The 21,136-nt window shown below is 38.8% G+C and overlaps 1 protein-coding gene across 1 annotated transcript; it reads right to left on the minus strand.

Annotated features, from left to right (window-relative positions):
• Positions 1–846: 846 nt before the first annotated feature.
• On the minus strand, positions 847–20,205 carry LOC132129301 (beta-1,4-galactosyltransferase 5). Its single transcript, XM_059540844.1, has 9 exons — positions 19,875–20,205; positions 6,928–7,047; positions 5,970–6,083; positions 5,490–5,617; positions 4,777–4,893; positions 3,944–4,131; positions 3,739–3,861; positions 2,124–2,225; positions 847–1,166 (listed from the first exon to the last, which is right to left on the minus strand). The coding sequence occupies exons 1-9, from the start codon at positions 19,978–19,980 to the stop codon at positions 1,019–1,021; spliced, it is 1,146 nt and encodes a 381-aa protein (XP_059396827.1). The 5' UTR covers positions 19,981–20,205; the 3' UTR covers positions 847–1,018.
• Positions 20,206–21,136: the final 931 nt, after the last annotated feature.

Raw genomic sequence — 21,136 nt, forward strand, 5'->3', positions numbered from 1 at the left:
AAGAACTTGTTTTGTGGCTTTTAATCCACATCTATTAGGTCTGATGTGCTGGTGTACTCCCAAAATTCACTTTTAGCAGATAAGCCAATCCATAATTACAGTAAAAAATAAAATATCTCTTCAAGGAAAACGGCCCATAAATATAGATGACTAATCTTGCACTTCTGGGCCATTTAAATTTTTTATTTAATTGAATGTCCCCCACTCAATACTGCTTGCCTCTGACTAGAAATAACAAGCTAAAAGTTACTGGCCATTTAAAAAAGGTAAAAGCCCTTTGATATGCCCCAATGTCTTGTTTTATTTGAAAATACATAGACACAGGAAAGGACGCTGTGCTTTTCAAGCCATTTAATTTCTAATGTGGAGAAATCTCTTTGTGCTGCGGTAGATGAGCACGTTTGTATTGTACAGCTAAAACGATTGAGGGTATTGATTTCCATGTGTCATGAGCAAATACTCATACTTAAAGCCGTGATGTTAGTAGCATCTACTGTAAGTATCAGTGCATGCTTATTTATTGTACATTAAATAAATATTTGAATCTGCATTTATTAGTAAATATTCTAATGCACAGAACCAGCTGTGCTTGTTTCTGGCAGAGAAAAGGGCATATCCCTCAACTCTTACAATGGCTATTCTGAAGTTGTTTAGCATAGTTAAAAAAAACTGCTTCAATAGCTTTTCTCATTCATGCTGTAAACATGTGACTCCTCCCACCAGGTGAAGTCTGATTAGAAGACACAGCACATGCTGGATCTGACCGGTTTAATGAGAGTAAACCAGCAGTTTGGATCTCAGAATGAATCCATTCACATGATAGACAGACAGTGAATGGGTGACAGAGGGGGGCGGGGAGTGGTATGATTAGCTTAAAAAGAAGAAGTAGAAAAAATGATTTATAAAAATGAAAGAAATTAAAAAAAAAATGCACTGAGCATTAAAGCCTTGTGAAACCCCCTCCCCTTCTAATAAAGATGGTGTTGAAGAATGTGGCGAGGGTCTGTCTTGTGCGCTGTCAGTAATCTGCGACAGGGGCCAGGTCTCGACTGAGCGTCACTGACACATTCGTGTACAGACTCCTCCGGGACACTAGAGGGGAGTAATTCAAGTTATTCAGGCCGTCCAGGCTCTGTCTCTCCTTGGATCTATGAAGCAACTTGTATCTGAAAAACAAAAGGAGAAAATGTGTCTTTCAGCTCATTAATGAAACACAAGCAGAACTAATTATAATGCAATTGTAATGAAGTTTAAATGTAAATCATTATATATTCTATGTGTATATATATATATATATATATATATATATATATATATATATATATATATATATATATATATGAATCATGAGCAGAATAAATGTCCACAAAACTAATGGGCCTCATTCATAAATAAAAGTTGGACACACTTTAGTGGCGTCCAGTTCTCACTATTAACTAACTATCAACTATGACCTCAACAAACTTCTAGTTCGCTGCTTATTAATAATTAGTGGGGTAGTTGTTAAGTTTAGGTATGGGGTGGATTAAGGGATCTAGTATATGCTCATACGGAATAACACATTAATATGTGCTTTATGCGTTCTCATAAACAGAAAATATGCTAGTAATATGCATGCTAACAAGCAACTAGTTAACAGTGAGAATTGGCCCCTAAAATAAAGTGTTTACAAACATTTATGTAAATATAATTTTACAAACCGTTTAAATGTACTTTTTTGTGCTTGTACGTTTGTTGATCCGATCTTGTGTAAACTGTTGCTTTCAAGTCAATTAAACAATCAATGCAAGAATGGTTTTAATTTTAACTTGCTCTGAAATTCTTATTTTACGTTCATTTAGTTCAATAATTTACACAAGAATGGATTTAGCGATGATAAACATAGAAATCTGTTCAGCATGTGTTTCACGAAGGCGTAATCTTACGAAAGATTGGGCTTTCCATGAAATTCAATTCAATGCAACAATTTACATAATAATGGTTTCTGTAGGAACCGTTGCATTCTAGTACCCAGCAATTCATACGACATCAGCAAAGTGTGCACTTGGAGGATGACTACATGCTCTGGATGTCGTCTAAAATATGGCAAAATAAATATTTGGAAATGGCTGTTCTCATCTTACCGGCCCAGAAACTGGACTTCCCCACGGTGGTGGTGTGGAATAGACATGTAACGACCGATATCTCCATGAGGGCGACTCACGTTGTAGCCAGCAAACTGAACCCTGGAAAAAACATATAAGTGTCTGTCAACTATGTTCCAAGTCACTGCAAGAAGTGAAGGACTATTTATAATTGTAACAATTAATGTTAGTATGCTTCAGTATACTTCTTAAAACTAAACAAATGTCTTATTTTTATATGACAAATACTTAGTGAAATTATACTTAAGTGTTCTTGGCTTGTATACTGACCAACCTGTCCTCCAACCACTACGCTTGTATAGGTCGTTTGTCCAAATCCCTGAAATATGACCCATCAGAGTGTATACTACAAATGCGCCCCTATCGGCAACAGGACGGTTTCATATTAATGTTTGTACTCTTTTATTTGTGCTGTAATTTGGGTTTTGTGTAGCTCAGTTGGTGCAGTATTGTGTTAATGACGATATGTAATCATGCGATCATGGGTTCAATCCCAGAGAACGCACATGCTCATAAAATCTATATGCTCTATAAATCATAATTAAGGGGTAGGTTTAGGGGTGGGGTTAGGTGTGGTTATTTGAACAAATAAGCCACCTATTAACATATGAACGAATTACTGTGTGATCGGTGTAAAAAGTCCACACATTGCATTTAAATAAACCTGCATTCTGATTGGTAATGACGTTATACGTTATACGTCATTTCATGACGACAGACGCAACTCAATACTGTCATTATTTTTGCGTCCGCTAGAGGGCGCTTAACTTTAAAACGGAAATATAGGTCTAAGGTGCTTGCACAAACAACCTATATGGTCGTTTTTTGTTGGAAGCCAGGCTCATACTTACAAGTAATCAGAAAAAATATATATTTTTCTATACTTTTGATAAAAGTATGATTTCATATTCTTATTTCCTATCATAATTTACTAATCTTGTAGTTTCGTCTTTTGACAGAGTAACCTATGTGTCACACACACTGGTGTACTCCAGCATATGTTTTACATACTGTCTCATAAACGTGTTCAAGCTTATAGTATTAAGTCAGCTTTTGGCTGGAATAATTTAATAGTATGTTGGTGAAACTGAATCTTTTTTTCTTTTTTTGTACAGCCAGATCATCATTTAGCTGATTTAATTGACAATTCTTCCATGGTGTGAATAAACTACAAGTATGATGTTGGCATGATTTTAGGATACTTACTACATGAAACTGAGAACTTTATTTAGTAAAATTAAACTTAAAATCTACTTCATTTTAAGAGTAATGGTAGAACTCATGAAGCGACCCCCTCCATGTAAAATCAAATTAGGCTTTTACTTTCGTCGTTCAAAAGTACTATTAATTATTTTGGGTGTAATCCATCTTAATTGAAGGGAAATTACTGAGCACACCTTTAACGTCTGTTGGCAGTCATTTCTTTTATAGTATTATACACTTAGTGGGATCCAGATAGTCCAGTCCAGTCCAGGAAGTGTTATTATCATCTTTTACAGTATAATGGCTGCTAGAACTCTTTTGTGGGAGTGACTCTTTTGAAAAGACATGAGTTCATTGCTGTTAACAGCGCTAAAGAATTTAATCTTCGTACCTCTTCCAAAGGTCATCGTCTTCCCCTCCCCAGCCCCAGAATGCATTGGGAAAGCCGTTTATCTTCCTGAACTGCTCCACGGTGAGTCCACTCACACCACCAAAGAACTCCTCATAGGGAAGCCTGCATGTTCAGAGCGATACCAATCTTTATTCTCAACCAAACATCATACATACATAGAAAACAGTGTGTTTTGAAAACCTACATGTAAGAGTACTTGTTGAGTTTGACTGCAAAGTGTCTCGGCATGTCACCACAACCATAGTAGTTGCGGTCATTTTCCAGAATGTGGTCAACATCGTGAAATATTACACAATCCCAGTTCAAGTCCTTCATGGCCTCTTTGAAACCGACATTAAACAGCATGGCACGATTGAACGGTTCATTTCCTGCCTGTGGACACACACAAACATTTAACTTGCCTTCCTTTACCTGTACTCTTACCCCTACTTAAAGGCACATTATGTAAGATGTTTTTATTAAAATATCCAAAAACCACTAGAACAGTGTTGTATAGTTTGCTGACTTGAGTACGTACATTATCCCAAATGTTTAGAAGGACGTTTAAATCCAGAGAAATAAGCCATTTTAATCTAGTGACATGGACCGTGTCCACGGTGTCAGTGTGTCACCTGCCAATGACATCATAACCCCTCGATTTCATGGAAACACCAAAGACGATTTAATATGCTGTGTGTTTTAATAGACCGATGACAACCGCACAGAGACCGCACACAACTCCCATGATCCCACACTCAGTCAGCGTCATCAAACTAGGCCTTTGTTTCTTTGTTTTGTTTTGAATATGCGCCCTCTAGCAGGGAAAAATTACATATTGTGCCTTTAACAAAAATAGGACTTATAGTGTTTCTTATGATAATGGCAGCTTGCAGTAACACATTCATAGAAGTGGAGCTACATTAATTGTAATGTGTAGTGCAATCGTTTGGCTGTGTAGTTTGACAAATGGTGTGACAGTCCAAATATTATGGGTCAGAATATAAGGTTATGCAGTATGACAACTTTCCTTTTCCTCACCTGTTCAATGACGTAGAAAGCGAACTGCAGTCTCTGCCTCTGAAGCGCTGGGATCAGATGTCGGAAAAGTATGGGAAGGTGCTCATGACGCTTACGGAAAGGAACCAAGATGGCCACCTAAAACACATGAAATAGCAAAATGAGGAAATATCAGTTCTCAGTCTCAAAGATGCCCAAAGTTCAGCATTTTACTACATTTCTATTACTGCTACAGACATTCAAGTAGTTAGGACGTATATATGTGTGTGTCAGGGCTGGGTGATAAATATGAAAATAAATAAGTAAATAAATATATATATATATATAAAAAGAGATTTTGTGTGACGTGTAGCAATATGTGTATTACTATATCAAAAAATATACTATTTAATTAAAAAAAATATTCTTCTACTTCTTACATAAAACATTTTAATTTGGAAACATTCATTGTTTTCAACAGAAGTATGAAAATGAAAACGTTTATGAATACTGGGTCCCAGTGTATATAGCTACACAAAGATAAGCAAATAACAGTCGTTTGAAAAATAACAGACTATACAGTACGGGAAGCCTCAACTCATCTTGCAACAGCGCCTTTTTCTGCCCCTCAGACCACAACCACACACACACACACACACACACACACACACACACACACACACACACAGAAACAGTTAAAAGACTGCAGGGTTTTTTATTTTCATTGTGACATTAGCGGTAAGTTAGTGAGGCACCTTCCATCGTGGGAGACAGTCGTGTGGTTTCCAGTGGCCTCCACGTGACAGACTTGGATCGTCCTGCTTGAGAAGTTTCTCGACCTCCTCTAGAGCGATCTCACTAAGGTTCACCTTCAGCTGCCCCTCTGACAGACAGCAAGCACATTCATTGTAATTACAGCTAGCGACACCAGAAACAAAGCTGTACAAGCTCTATTCCAAAACCACTTTCAAACAGTTCAAGTGCATTTATGTTTTATTTGGTAGCCATGTAATATTTAATGTAAATAACCCCCTTCAGGGTGACATGAGATGGATGATTTTCTGGTTCTGTTAATGGTTCTTCAACGACTGCATTCGTTCATCAACAAATGAAAAATGCAACCAGAGGACTGGCCCTTATGAGCTTTAACAACTCACTTACTGACAGAATTGATCATATAGTGCTTCTGTGCTTCCCCAAAAGTACTGAAAGAAACATTACGTTCCTGCACTTACTCATGGAGGGCAGTTTCTCCGGGCAGACCTGATCAGGCATGTATGTGAAGCCCTCCGGGAGGTAAGGAGTGCTGGGGACATCTGTCTCATTCGCGTTAAACTCATATGTATAGTCTAGAAAATAAGAGAAGTAATCAAACATTCACACAGTAATACATGATAGACACCCCGACTCTCTTCACAAGACTCAGCCGTTTTTTCTGTCCATTGTTTTTTATTCTGTAGGCCTATATATATATATTAGAGCTGCAACTAACGATTATTTTTCACATCAGCTTGTACTTTCAGAATCGCCGAATCTGCTGCGGTCGTTCCATCACATCTGCAGCAGAGACCTGAACCAGGAAGTTGGTCCCCAGATCACACGGTCACCAGTTAAACCGTAACACCGGAGAGCGCCAGGATGTTTTCCTCTGAGGTGCTCGTGCATCGCAGTTGTGCTGCCGTGGTACACCATATCGGTTTTTCAAAGGGAACAAATGGCCATTTTATTTGGTCTCTGTTTGAAGTATTCCCATACTTTTGATAATAGTGGTCTCTGTTTTTGTGATAGAATTCAACTTTCTCCATTCCCAGTATGCCATTACGTGAGATGTAAACAGTGTGACATGTCGACGCATTTCACGCACGCGTCGTTGCAGCACTAATATATATATATATATATATACTAAATCCCACCCTGGACTTTGAAGAGGTACAAATATTTGGGGATTTGGACAAAGTTATTAAAAGTTGAACACTGGCTTAAATTCTAACCTTGTTTTATGAATGAAAAACTTTATTTGTTTTTAAGTGTCTTCCTACAAAACTCAGTTATTTTGGTGGGTCTCAGAAGGATATGATGCCTTCATTTCCTGAGGATATGTCATTGCTCCTGACGGGATGTTCTATAGGAAGCGAGATAAGTCGACTCTGCTCTTCATAACAATGATGAGGATATATGAGGAGTATTTGGTACCTGTGCTGTTGATGTTGTAAGCACTGCGCACCATCTGCTCAAGGACCTGAGCTCCCATGTTCCTCACATTCTCACGGATCTGGATTCCACGGGCCTGAGCCATGAACAGGTACTCATTAACTGAGAGAGAAAAAGAGAAAGCTTTTATCCTCAGAATAACTGCATATATACTGACACAACATATATGTATTATGGCCATCAGTCTGCAGATGGTGTGAGACTGTAACAATTGTGAAGTTCTCTAAAGGACCATTAGCATGGTTTTTCAGAAGAAAAAATGAGAAGCATATTTCACAACAAAATGAAACATCATTCCAGTTCTTTCTAATGTAGACCACAAAACGAGATGTTGAAGCTGCAGTAGGTTACTAAATGTATTTTTTACAATATGAGAGAGATAATCTGTGAAAAAATCAAGCTCCTCTGGCTCCTCCCAGTGCTCCTATTGCCATTTGCAGAAATACACCGCTCCCGGTAAAGAAACAACCAATCAGAGCTGTGGTCCGTAACTTTTTTTGTCTTCAAAATTTACAAAATGTATATAATAAGCGAGTACACCATGAATCCATTTTCCAAACCGTGTTTTTAGCCTGTCCTGAATCACTAGGGTACATCTATAATAAGTGTTTATATTCTGACTATTTTAGATTGCTTCGGGGGTACCGCGGCGGAGTAACCCAGTACCTTTGTGATTCTTCATAGACATAACCCGAGAGAAGTAGCTCCGGCTACAAATGCAAGCAGTTCTGTTTATTAACTGCTAGAGCGTTAAACGTTACCGACTGCAGCTTTAAGAAGGATGTTCATGCTGAACTTTTGTATATAATGAAAGTGAATGGTGACTAGATACTGTTAAAAAAAAAATCAGAGTTTGACACTGTCAATTCATAAGCCCTGGCTTAACTTTCTTAGCTTCCTAAATTTATTCGGTTATAATAAAGATTCAGAGAAAGATAAATATTCATTTCGATCCTATTGCTACCTTGGTGAGCCAACAGCAGTCACAATACTGTACAATATATAATCATGATGGACACACATTGCCATTTTTTTTTACACGTGCTGCAAAATGCTACAATTGGAGAGCTGAACAAATCTGTTAGCATAGTGATGTTGGTTGGGTGAGAATCCCACACGCCCTGTGCTCAGTAGATTTCACACTCTTTAACATGCTGTAAAACAACCTTATTTTCAGGCATTAATGTTTAATTTTTACATCAACAACATAAAATGGGTGCCAGCATACAGATCAGGACTGTGTCCTTCATGAGTGTGTGTGTGTGTGTGTGTGCACAGTCACAAGGCCGTGCTGATAAAGCAGGAAACAATGGCTCTTTATGTGCTGAAAGGACTGTCCCTCAGATAACCCACAGATCGTTTTGCTCACAATCTAAATGAGTGTGTGTGTGTGTGTGTGTTCCTCCTTTAAAAGTTACATCCATTTACTGTACATGACCACAAACCTTATTTCATAGAGAAACACTGGGATAATCAGTGGTACATCAAACAAATAACCCAGATGCCTTTTTCATAATAGCTGGTGACTTCAACCATGCAAACTTAAAGACAGTTTTGCCAAAGTTCTACCAACATGTGAACTTTGCAACAAGGGGAACAAACACACTGGACTTTGTTTACTCAAAAGAAAAGAACGCGTACAAGGCTGTACCCTCCTGTACCCTACAAGGCTAGGGTACTCGGATCACATCTCATGACTTTTTGGGGAAAGTAATGGTTAGAAAGTTGGATTTATTATTCAAAAAGGTTGTAAGTTCGAGTCTTGAGCTGGCAGGAGTTGTAGTTGGGTGAGTGAATGTACAGCGATATCTCCTCCTTCAATACCAAGACTGAGGTGCCCTTGAGCAAGACACTGAACCCCCAACTGATCCCCGGGTGCCACAGCATAAATGATGCTCACTGCACCGGGTGTGTGTTAAATGCTGTGTGTGTTAAATGCAGATCACAAATTCTGAGTATGGGTCACTATACTTGGCTGTATCCAACTCACTTTCACATCTCTGTTTTGCTAATTCCAGTATACAGACCACTTTTTTTTTTAAACTCACCAAACCAGTTCAAAACCTTATCACGATTTGGCCAGATGATGCTACCTCAACACTACAGGACTGCTTTCAGTACACAGACTGGAACATGTTTAAAATGGCTGTCCTGTGGCATCAAAAATGCAAAACGGTCATATGCTCAAAAAAGCAGAGACATATGGAACCTGTGGCAAGCCATCAGACCATCACTGACTACAAGCCCCAACCACAGCCTGTGATGATGACACATCCCTCCCGGATGCACTCAACCACTTTTATTGACTGACTTAAGAATGTTTTTGAGGCGACTGCCTGGCTCAGCGAGGTGTTGAAGACAGCACAGTCTCTCAGTACACAACTGCACTGCCAAGTTCAGCTCCAACCACATCATCAAGTTTGCGGATGACACAACGGTCATAGGTCTCATCAGCAACAGTGATGAAACGCTTTACAGAGAGGAAGTGGCACAGCTGGCTGAATGGTGTCGCACCAACAACCTGTCCCTCAATAGCCGCGTTTCCACTGTCGGGCTAAAAGTGTGCGTGCTAGTGCGTGCCAGGTCCAGTCGCGTTTCCACTGTCACTTCCGGGGCTTGATCGTGCCTCATCGGGGATTCCTCGGGGCCAACGGCCAGGGTTTTTTGGCCCAATGAAAACCTTGGGCCAAAGCAGGCCAGCTGGGGCTAGAGGAGTGGTTATGAACAAAGGCAGAATTTTTCCATGTCTGGAGAGCATCAGCACCATGGATCATTTCCAGTGACTTATTTCTTAGTTTTCTGATAACTTCTCTTTGTTGGTGAAATGATGAGGTTGGTGATGTTGTTCCTGAGAGGCGTGTAAAGGGCGTGTTTTAGGGACGCGCAGCGGAGCTTCAGGCCTGACTGTTGAAACACTGCACTATTCTGGCCTCGGTGCTACTGGCCCAAGGTTATTAGCCCCACCTGGCCTGCTTTAAGCCCTGGCTCGCACTGGCCCGACAGTGGAAAAGCGGCGAATGTGGACAAGACAAAGGAGGTTGTGATGGACTTCAGGAGAAACTCCGCTGACCACCCCCCACTGACCATCGACAGCTCGACTGTGGAGAGAGTCAGCAGCACTAAACTCCTGGGGGTGCACATCACAGAGGATATCACCTGGACCACCAACACCATGTCACTCTCCAAGAAGGCACAACAGCGCCAACACTTTCTCCACCTGCTGAGAAGAGCATCTCTCCCTCCCTCCACATCCTACAGAGGAACCATAGAGAGCGTGCTGACCAGCTGCATCACTGTCTGGAACAGGAACTGTGCAGCAGACCGGCGGACAATGCATTTCCTTCAGACGTTAAAGATGAATCAAATAAGTATTGTATATAATGACATATATTGGGTGTTTCCGAAAATATTATAAGCACACAAGTTTTTTTCAGTTTATACATTGGTTTATACACTCACCTAAAGGATTATTAGGAACACCATACTAATACTGTGTTTGACCCCCTTCAGAACTGCCTTAATTCTACGTGGCATTGATTCAACAAGGTGCTGAAAGCATTCTTTAGAAATGTTGGCCCATATTGATAGGATAGCATCTTGCAGTTGAAGGAGATTTGTGGGATGCACATCCAGGGCACGAAGCTCCCGTTCCACCACATCCCAAAAATGCTCTATTGGGTTGAGATCTGGTGACTGTGGGGGCCATTTTAGTTCATTGAACTCATTGTCATGTTCAAGAAACCAATTTGAAATGATTCGAGCTTTGTGACATGGTGCATTATCCTGCTGGAAGTAGCCATCAGAGGATGGGTACATGGTGGTCATAAAGGGATGGACATGGTCCGAAACAATGCTCAGGTAGGCCGTGGCATTTAAACGATGCTCAATTGGCACTAAGGGGCCTAAAGTGTGCCAAGAAAACATCCCCCACACCATTACACCAGCACCAGCAGCACGCACAGTGGGAACAAGGCATGATGGATCCATGTTCTCATTCTGTTTACGTTAAATTCTGACTCTACCAACTGAATGTCTCAACAGAAATCGAGACTCATCAGACCAGGCAACATTTTTCCAGTCTTCAACTGTCCAATTTTGGTGAGCTCGTGCAAACTGTAGCCTCTTTTTCCTATTTGTAGTGAAGATGAGTGGTCCCCGGTGGGGTCTTCTGCTGTTGTAGCCCATCCGCCTCAAGGTTGTGCGTGTTGTGGCTTCACAAATGCTTTGCTGCATACCTCGGTTGTAATGAGTGGTTATTTCAGTCAAAGCTGCTCTTCTATCAGCTTGAATCAGTCGGCCCATTCTCCTCTGACCTCTAGCATCAACAAGGCATTTTCCCCCACAGGACTGCCGCATACTGGATGTTTTTCCCTTTTCACACCATTCTTTGTAAACCCATTCTTTGTATACTCAGACCAGCCTGTCTGGCACCAACAACCATGCCACACTCAAAATTGCTTAATTCACCTTTCTTTCCCATTCTGACATTCAGTTTAGAGTTCAGGAGATTGTCTTGACCAGGACCACACCCCTAAATGCATTGAAGCAACTGCCATGTGATTGGTTGATTAGATAATTGCATTAATGAGAAATTTAACAGGTGTTCCTAATAATCCTTTAGGTGAGTGTGTGTATATATATATATATATATATATATATATATATATATATGTATTAAACTTATTATAGTCATGTAAAATGTAAATATATATCATAAGAAATATCATAAGATATATCATATGTCATAAAGATGTTATTGATCAATATATACACACACGCACATATATATATATATATATATATATATATATATATATATATATATATATATATATATATATATATATAATTATTGAACAATGTAATAAAAGAAGCTGGAGTCATTTAAAAAAATAAATCAAATTTGTGACTTTCTTTCTAGTAGGTAACTGTGTTTCTTAGTGCCTTCTTCTCAAAGCACAACAGCTAAGCTTTTAGCTTAACATATCATAACCCACAGTATTGAACTTCAGTAAGCTTTTCATTAAGACCAGTTTATAGCACTAAAGCAACAATAAGCATCTCCATAAATCTTTATGATTCTGATTGCCTCATCTCATATCTCATATCTCACGTATCCTGATCAACTCCACCCAGATTCTTGTCCTAACATTTGTGTAATGCAATATAATTACAGGAGATGTTTGACTTATATCAGCACAAATTGCACTACTTTACGATGGTAGATTTGACCGCTCCCATTGATTTAACCTCATCTGAACGATCTAATGTGCTGTCAGCAATATGCCAGCATTTCAGACTCTCCAGACGTCCATTAAGTGTCTTGTGACTTCAGTAAGCTGTGATCAGTTGATCACATGCAGCTGCTGGAAAAGGGAGCATTTCTGCTGGAAAACCTTTAAAAATGTGCAGGCTCAGACTAAATATGGATCTGAAGGTCTATTAATAAAAGTACTGCTTGAAAAAAACAATGCTCAGATACACCACCATTCAAAATTTTGTGGTCAATAAGATTTTTTAAACTCAAAGTCAAAGTCACCTTTATTTATATAGCGCTTTAAACAAAATACATTGCGTCAAAGCAACTGAACAACATTCATTAGGAAAACAGTGTCAATAATGCAAAAATGATAGTTAAAGGCAGTTCATCATTGGATTCAGTTATGTCATCTCTGTTCAGTTAAATAGTGTCTGTGCATTTATTTGCAATCAAGTCAACGATATCGCTGTAGATGAAGTGTCCCTAACTAAGCAAGCCAGAGGCGACAGCGGCAAGGAACCGAAACTCCATCGGTGACAGAATGGGGAAAAAATGTATCATAAGTCTAATATTTTCATTTATATTATCAAAAATGCAGTAGAAACAGCAATATTATGAAATATTATTACAATTTAAAATAACTGGTTTCTATTTTAATTTATTGCTAAATTTGATACTGTGATGGCAAAGCTGAATTTTCACCATTATTACACACACACACACACACACTCCAGTTACTTAAAAACAACACTCACATGACCGGTGAGATTGATTAGTGGTGCTGAGGCAAGTATCACCATTACTATTGTTCATATTTGGGGGTAGTGATTGTTTTAGTGTTGTATAATGACAGAAGGCAGTGGTGGAAGGTCCTTAATTCAGTCAAACACTCACAGGAAGCCATCAAACAACATTATATTAACATTTCAGCTCTTCACACATAGAGATGCAGTGTGACCTCGAGTCATTCTGGCTCACATACTTACACTGCACAGTGTTTGCTGCTGTGTCTTCAAGGAACTGTGGTTTATCATATCACAATAACCAACAAGCTTGTGTTCATATCCATGTTAGTAGTTTCTATTCTTTAAATAGGCTAATTTCAATTCTATAAACCAATCCTAACTCTCTCTCTCACACACACTGCATGCTTGCTTAAGGTGGTTTTATACATTCCAATTATTCCTGTGTGTTTGCTTTTAGGGTAGAGCTGTGTGTGTGTGTGTGTGTGTGTGTGTGTGTGTGTGCTTGAGTTATTCTCTTTTCAGGTTTTTAATAAACAGTACTGGTGATGGGTGTTTGCGTTGAGGACGTTGTGGAGGAGTTGAGAAATAAGCTAAAATTAAATGCATATTATAAGAAAATGTGCTTTTTGACCTTGCATGCATGTAAACTTGTTGCTGGGGACTCACAAAACCAAATTATTAAACTTTAAACTTTCATTACATTGAATGAAACCTGGATCTTTTACATGCACACTGCTTATTTCTTTGTTAAACATTCTTTTATCTGAACTAAACATAACCAGTTTTGTATATTATTTATGTCAAGATTTTTATTTTGACTGAAACTGAAAAAAGTGGATTTCTAGTTATAGTTTAATTATATTTTATGCTTTAATTTAATTTGTGTAATTATCTTAGAAACATGCTAACACTGAAGTTCCTTATCTCATCCTCTTATGTTTGATATTGTCCACTCCATCAAATGAAGGTCCACTTTTACAAGGATTGTAGTTTTTTTTTTTTTTTTTTTTGCACATTCACAATGCAAAATTTCCCCCAGTCTAAACTATTGAGGACATCATACAATCAATTGGTGAGTAAAAACCAGATTTCTGCTGCATGTGACATTGGCTGCCATGATGACAATATTAACAATTTCAACGATATCAACATCCCCACTGCTGTAACAACGCGACAAAGGTCTCAACTGCTTGGCAAGATACTGTTTAATTAGTCTTGCGCCCCTCCATGTTACCATCTGTGATGCAAATAACTCACCTAGTGTTGAGCAGACACTCCAAGAGGGAAACATCAACATGTCAAAGCAAGAAAAAGCAAAGCAGACGCTATTACTGCATTGTGTTCAAAACCAAGCATCAGTGAGCAAAAAAACTACATTTTTATCCCTAAATCCCAGGATATTTGATTAAAACCTATTTTACATTTTTATGAATTAGTGTACGATTTCATTGGTACATACTCCACCCCTCTGTGGGTTAAGTTTAAAGGTGGACATTCATTTTTAGTTTTAGTTCATGTGAATCAAATCTTACTGGTTGAATGTTACACAATAAAACAGGTTATTACTTTTCCTTGTAATTTTCCTGTCATGGCACCGTAAACTTGACAGAGTTTATAGCTATACTGCAGAATGTAATCTTTTCTGTTTATTTAAGCTGAGTAAGCCATTGCAGTAGCAGATGTGAGAAGGGTCACACTGGGCACATGTGACAGATGTGAAAGAGTCTGGAGATGCCATGGGGAACGTTGAGCTGCCTTCAACATCACCCAGAATCACCATTTTAGCATTGGGTCAGTGATGGTCTGGGGAGGAATATCCTTGAAGGGTCCACATTTTAGCCAACAGTACCCTTAATGCTGTTAGGTACAGGGATGAGATCCTCAGAGCCATTGTGAGATCGTATGCTGGTGCAGTAGGCCCAGGGCTTCTCCTGGTGAAGACAATGCCTGGTCTCACGTGCCCAGAGTGTGTAGGCATTTTCTGGATGATGAAGGCATTGATGCCATTGACTGGCCCTCACATTTCACAGACCTGAGTCCCTCTGGGACTTTATGCATCGGAGCATCAGAAGCCTCCAAGCAACATCACAGACTGTCCAGGAGCTCACTGATATCTGATCCAGGTCTGGAAGGAGAACCCCCAGGGCTCTCAGCAAATTACACAATGTGTATAAGTAAAGATTTTCGACTTGAATATTTCGTTCATTAAGATCCAGTGTGTAACTGAAGTGTTCCCTTAAATTTTTAGAGCAGTATACACACACACACACACACACACACACACATACTATATATATATATATACTGATTATGAACAGGTGGTAAGACTGTTGTCAATGAAATGAGTATATACAGTAGATTAGCATTTTTCACGTGGCTAGTAAAAAATACAGGATATCACAGTCTAACTGATAAAACAAAGGTTTAGTCTTTCCAGATGCATCTGTTGTATTTCTGCAGAACAAATGACACTGCAAGATTTGTAAAAAAAAAAAAAAAAAAAAGAATAGAAAAATCCATCTACTAGGGAGTGTGTAATTTCTAATACAGTTTAAATTTCTCAGGATAATTAGAGTTCACCCCAAATAACTAATTGTTGAATTATTTTATATCCATGGACAGTTTCCTTTTCCTCTTTCTAACATGTGTACCAAACTATTACCTGTCACTAGATTAGATGGTAGATGCATTTGCCCTTCGTTATTCCATGATCCTCCTTGTTGGGTTTCCATGTGCCCTGATCTTTCGTAAACAAATGGCCATGCAAATATGACACCAACCAGAGATCAGCTGGAGTGCTCTGCCTCTAAGCAACTACTTTCCATTGTGTCGAGCTGGTCACAGACTTCATTGACTTATACAATGATAAAACTATGCAGACACGAGGTTGATATGATCCTGCATTGTGTCCTCTTTTATAAACATTCTCTCATTCCACTACATGTAAGGTGTGAACAAATACTTCAGCATATGCGGTTTCTGCATGACTCTAGGTTAAAGGGTGCTTTGTAGCTTTGCATCATGTGCATGTGTCTCCATAAGTGTTCAGTAGGTGTTTGGGAATTGTGGTGGTGCTAAACCTGCACATAAATGTGCAATGCATGTGGTGACCAATGTGGTTACAAAGTTTAAAGAGAAAAATAGCAAAAGTCATACATACATTACTGCAAAGGTGTTAACAATACTTTCAGGTATGCACAACCCCTCCCACCCAGAATATGCACTCATAAATAGTAACAAATTATTCAATTAACAATAAACCAACCTAACCTAAGTACATTAATTTATACCAACAAACAAATTGGTGTGGACTAAATCAGGTTAAAACTGCACTTTTAAGGTAACAATTTCAGTTTAGCACATAAGGTATCACTTAAGGTTGGAGCTGAACTCTGCAGTGGGTCTTCAGGGTCAGGGTTGAAGACCATTAACCATTTCTGAAACCACTCAGAAAACACTGACAAATTCTGGGAAACTTCTCAAGCCAGCTCAAAATCAGCGGTGGTGAGTTTTGCATTGGCAAGTGCCATTCTAGTTTTTGATGTGTAATGCTTTCTGTCTTTGCTGACAAAGTACTAGAAAATAAACGTATGCGGTATGTCATTGTGTCTTTTCGGTTTGAATCGGGTCTTTGGGTTTTTGATCTGATATTCATACATGATGATAAAGATCATGCAATCATTTCAAGTCCACCTTTAAATAGTAACGAGAGTACCTGTATGCTATATACACATAAGCACAAGTCTGTCAGGCTGAACAACATTCTTCATGGAAATTATGGTAGCTTGTCGTTTAGAAAGGGCATCATATAATTTGGTGCAAGATCCTGTGCAGTGGAACACACAAATGTGGTTTGATGAATCACCTTTATTAAACCTTTAAGAAGGTCACCACATTTCTGTCAAATAACCCCAACCTTTAACTATCCCTTAAATCAAAGGGAAAAACAAAAATAAGCCCCAACCCCTGTCCAAAGCCTTACCGTAATTCTAACCCAACAATCTGTTGTCTGAATGTTTTCCCAGGACCAACAAAGATGCTTGGCATAATCTCATATAGGAGTCACTGAATTCAATGATGAACTGTCATTTTGCATTATTGACACACTGTTTTCTGAATGAATGTTGTTCAGTTGCTTTGATGCAATCCTTTTTGTTTAAAGTGCTATATAAATAAAGGTGACTTGACTTGACTTGACTTGATGCACATCAGAACTGGTTCAAACTTAACGCAATTTTTTTTTTAAAGAAACAAATATAAACGCATTATAAATAAAATAACACCAACTTCTCGTTGAACCTTCTTAGTAGAGTATCTTTCCATTCATCCAAGGGCGCGGGAAGATGTTTAAGGTGGTGGGGGGTTGGTGTTCGCGGGATAGACCCTATTTAGTATTTACAGTGAAAATAGCAGTATTTTTGTGATATGCTATTTACACTGCGAATAGCTAAATTGTAATTATACTAAAATAGCAGGATATTCTTCTAATTACTAATTGCAAATAGTGGCAGTCATCTGCACCTCAGAATTGTAATACATAATGCAATATGTTATAGTATGCAATATGCAATAATAACTTATTGAGTGTAAATTTTAATTTTAATTGCAATTATTAAATGGATGCCAGCTTATTGGGACAAAAGCCCTCCCTACACCTACCCTAATCCTACCCGATACATATTTTCAACTTTTTGATTATTTCGTTATATTATATCATTTTTCTATCAAAAATAAATGCTTTTCTGATGCAATTTGAAATTTGAATAGGTAGAAAAAAAGTTCGCCAAAAGGCAGATTCGATCCCCGGTCAATCGCATCAAAATGAGTATGATACAATATTTACCACTTACGCCACTGAATCTGACAACTGATAACAGTCTTTTGTAATCTTGACCAGTGCAATCACACATTAGTGGGTGGAGCTGGTGTAAATAGCCTGTACTTGGTGTAAACTAGACACTCCGTTTTTTATTTGTTTTTTATTTGTTTTTTTATTTCCAACAGATAAACAGTTGCCCACAGTGTTGCGCCTATGTACGTTTTTAAGGTCTCTTCTGCCAGGCTTGGGAGTCGGGGGGGTCATCGTAGGAGAGGCTAAGCCCCACCCCCAAGCCTCCACTTGACGCCGGGCCGTTAATAAGTACTAATAAATGACTAATACACTAGTAATACGCATACTTATAAGCAACTAGTTAAGGGAGCCTAAAATGAAGTGTTACCGTCTAAAGGTCATAACTGGATCCTCCTGTGAAATAACAGACTTTTTCTCTAGTGCCATATGCAGGACTTCTCTAATCATTCAGTCCTTTCCAGCTCACATTCATCTGCCTCCACATTTGATAGCATGCCCATATAGGCCTATCTCAACAATCAGTCAGCAAGAACATAAAACCAAATCTTGAGTGGTTTTTTATGTCTGTCACAATACAGAATGTCTATTCAAAGCTTCTGTCTGTCAATAATATCATTTGAACTGTCGTCATTTGGGGACATTTCTCAGCAAATCTTAAAATCCTAATTTTTTATTTATTGTTTTGTTCTGTGTGAAGATAACCTAAAATTACTGCTTTCCGAAGGAGAGCTCATATGTTTAATGCCAGAAACATGCCCTAGAATGACCAGAAACACTATAGGGACTTGACATTTCCTGTTTCCCTGTGTTTGGTCAAAGATGTCTTCCAGAAGAGGGCATTCCCGTTTCACTCCCTTCTCATGTCAATCACCTCCATCTGGGAAAAACACAACTTCTGCATAACTTTTCATTCATTATTAACACACTAGAATTACTGGTGCTTGTTCTTCTTTTCAACACAGCTACTATGAAAGGAAACCCCCATGGTAGAAGGAAGCTGAAATGGTTTTTAAAGCATCTTCATTAATAAATAAGCAAATGTGCATGGCAATAAGCTGAAAAAATGCAGACAAAAGCTACAGAGGAGAAATAGGTCGCCTCTAAATAGAAGGCAAGACATTAGCAAGGTGGCACACAGAAACAAAATAACCTTGACCACACACACATGCTTCCTCTGTAAAGATGCAATACCTTTGCAAAGCATCTTAATGTATGCCTATGTTCAGTACTAAGATGTAGCCTATTTATTGTTGCAACTTCTCACTCACCATTTTTATTTTTATTTTTTTGGACCTTATAATATACTTTACACCTCCATATTTGTACAGGGTAGATTAGCCTAAGTCATATGTCTTAAAAAATATGCAGTTTAGGTTTCATGTCATTTTAAACATTACATGACGTGGGCTAATATATTATGACTAGATGTTGTTGCATTATTTAGGAATGAAATAAAGCTAATGGAGAGTTCTTCGCGAATCAATCCTATTATAAGCTGTATTCAAATTCACGATTTAATAGTTCTTAACAACGTCAGCATATCCTGATAAAATATTGATTAGCGAGGCCGGTTCCTCCGCTGTCGGGAAGGCGCGTCCTCGGGGCGGAGCGGGACTGCGCGTGTGTCCCGGAAAGGAAGAGGATATACTATTAGCACAGCTCATAATGCGACTGGAACACGCTCTGTAAACTAAGTTAGAAGTTAAATAATAATAATAATCATAAAAATCAAAGCGCAGTTCAGTCAGAGAGGTTTGTTAGGCTATTTGCCCGGAAATGTGAAGTGTTCTCTAGAAAAGGAGGATTTCTTCATACATGCTGAGCAACAGTAAACGAAATGGATTTGATGGCAACTTTAACAGAATGCGCTCTCCAAACACAAACAACCGACCGCTCGTCTATTACATAACAATTCAAAGCGAAAACAATGATTGCCATTCAATAGTTGCGTCCATCGTACGATCATCATCAACTGACAGAGCTGACCCGCCTAAATAACCAGACTACAGATGTCACCCATTTACATTCAGAAGCGATGTTATTCATTCTTATTCATGTCTCAGTGGCTTACCTATGCCAGGAGCTGAATAGATGAAGTACAGTGCAGACGTGGAGAGCGAGAAGAGAAATAAAAGCCCGAGAAATGACCTTCTCCGCAGTCTCATATGTGTCGGCATTATACAGAGAGACGCAGATATTCTTCAGTATGTCGGCAGATATTAGTCCGATAATAACGCGGATGAGATTCGGGACGCAAACACGTTGATTCAGGTCCAGTCCCGCAATGTATCCAATCTAGAAGGTCCACTCGTCCTAGTAGAGTCTCATCATCTTCATCCCGTGTAGCTATGTATTGGTCAGAGACAGCGCGCGCGCGCACACACACACACCCTGCTGCGCGCTGGTAGTGAATGGAAGCGCATGGCACTGTGCGTTACGCACATATACTTGTGTCAGGCCAATATTTAGGGAATGTCTGTAAAGGAGGGAGTGTGTGAAAATTACTGTACATGACTTACTGTACTACTTGATTACGTAACGCTGCATTCATGGTCCAGTATGGAAGGACATTTCTGACTATTTTCAAAATGAATTGCCAATTTTAATTTAAGTTGCGTTTTCCTTATGTGGAGGCATAAATAGTGACATAATCCAAACGCAATTGCAAACCTTGCATGAGGCTACCTTTTGTGACTGCCAAATTTCAAAAGGAAAACCAAAGTCCATTTGCAACTGTCCAGTTTTCCCATGTCTTAGCAGTTATGAGTCAGTCAGTCATTTTATAAAATGATGAACCACATTTCAGGCTTTAAACCAAAGTATTATAACAATTCACTTGTAAATTTAAAGTGTCTGGCTTCTGGTCTCATCCACTTCCACTTATTTTTAGCAGTACAAAATAGATTGTTTTGCTGCATGATATTGCAATCTGGTGTTTCTTAGCATATTATTTAAAGTTTAAACACACTGGTTTGTAGTGCAAACAGTTTTACCGTTTACTGGATTTTGTTATTCTTCTCGTTCTTTTCCCACAGTGGCTAGTGAATCGGAAGTCTTGCACATTCGCAGAAAAGGGATTACTTCCGATTTGAAAAATAAGGTGAATATTCTTGACACAATGAATCATCCCAAAAGCAGCGGCTATCCCCTAACAGCATGAGCCACAACGGTACACGCCATAGGTCAATATTGTAACATTGCACCTGTGCTCTTATTTGACTTTGTGTCACCTCACCTTATATTTTATTCCTCTCTTCTAATCCATAATGAAGTATGCGGCACCTAAACGTTGCCTACAGATCACTTCCTACAGTTCCAAATGGACTTTGGTTT

This window comes from Carassius carassius, chromosome 46 (assembly GCF_963082965.1).
Source record: "Carassius carassius chromosome 46, fCarCar2.1, whole genome shotgun sequence".
Classification (NCBI taxonomy): Eukaryota; Metazoa; Chordata; class Actinopteri; order Cypriniformes; family Cyprinidae; genus Carassius; species Carassius carassius.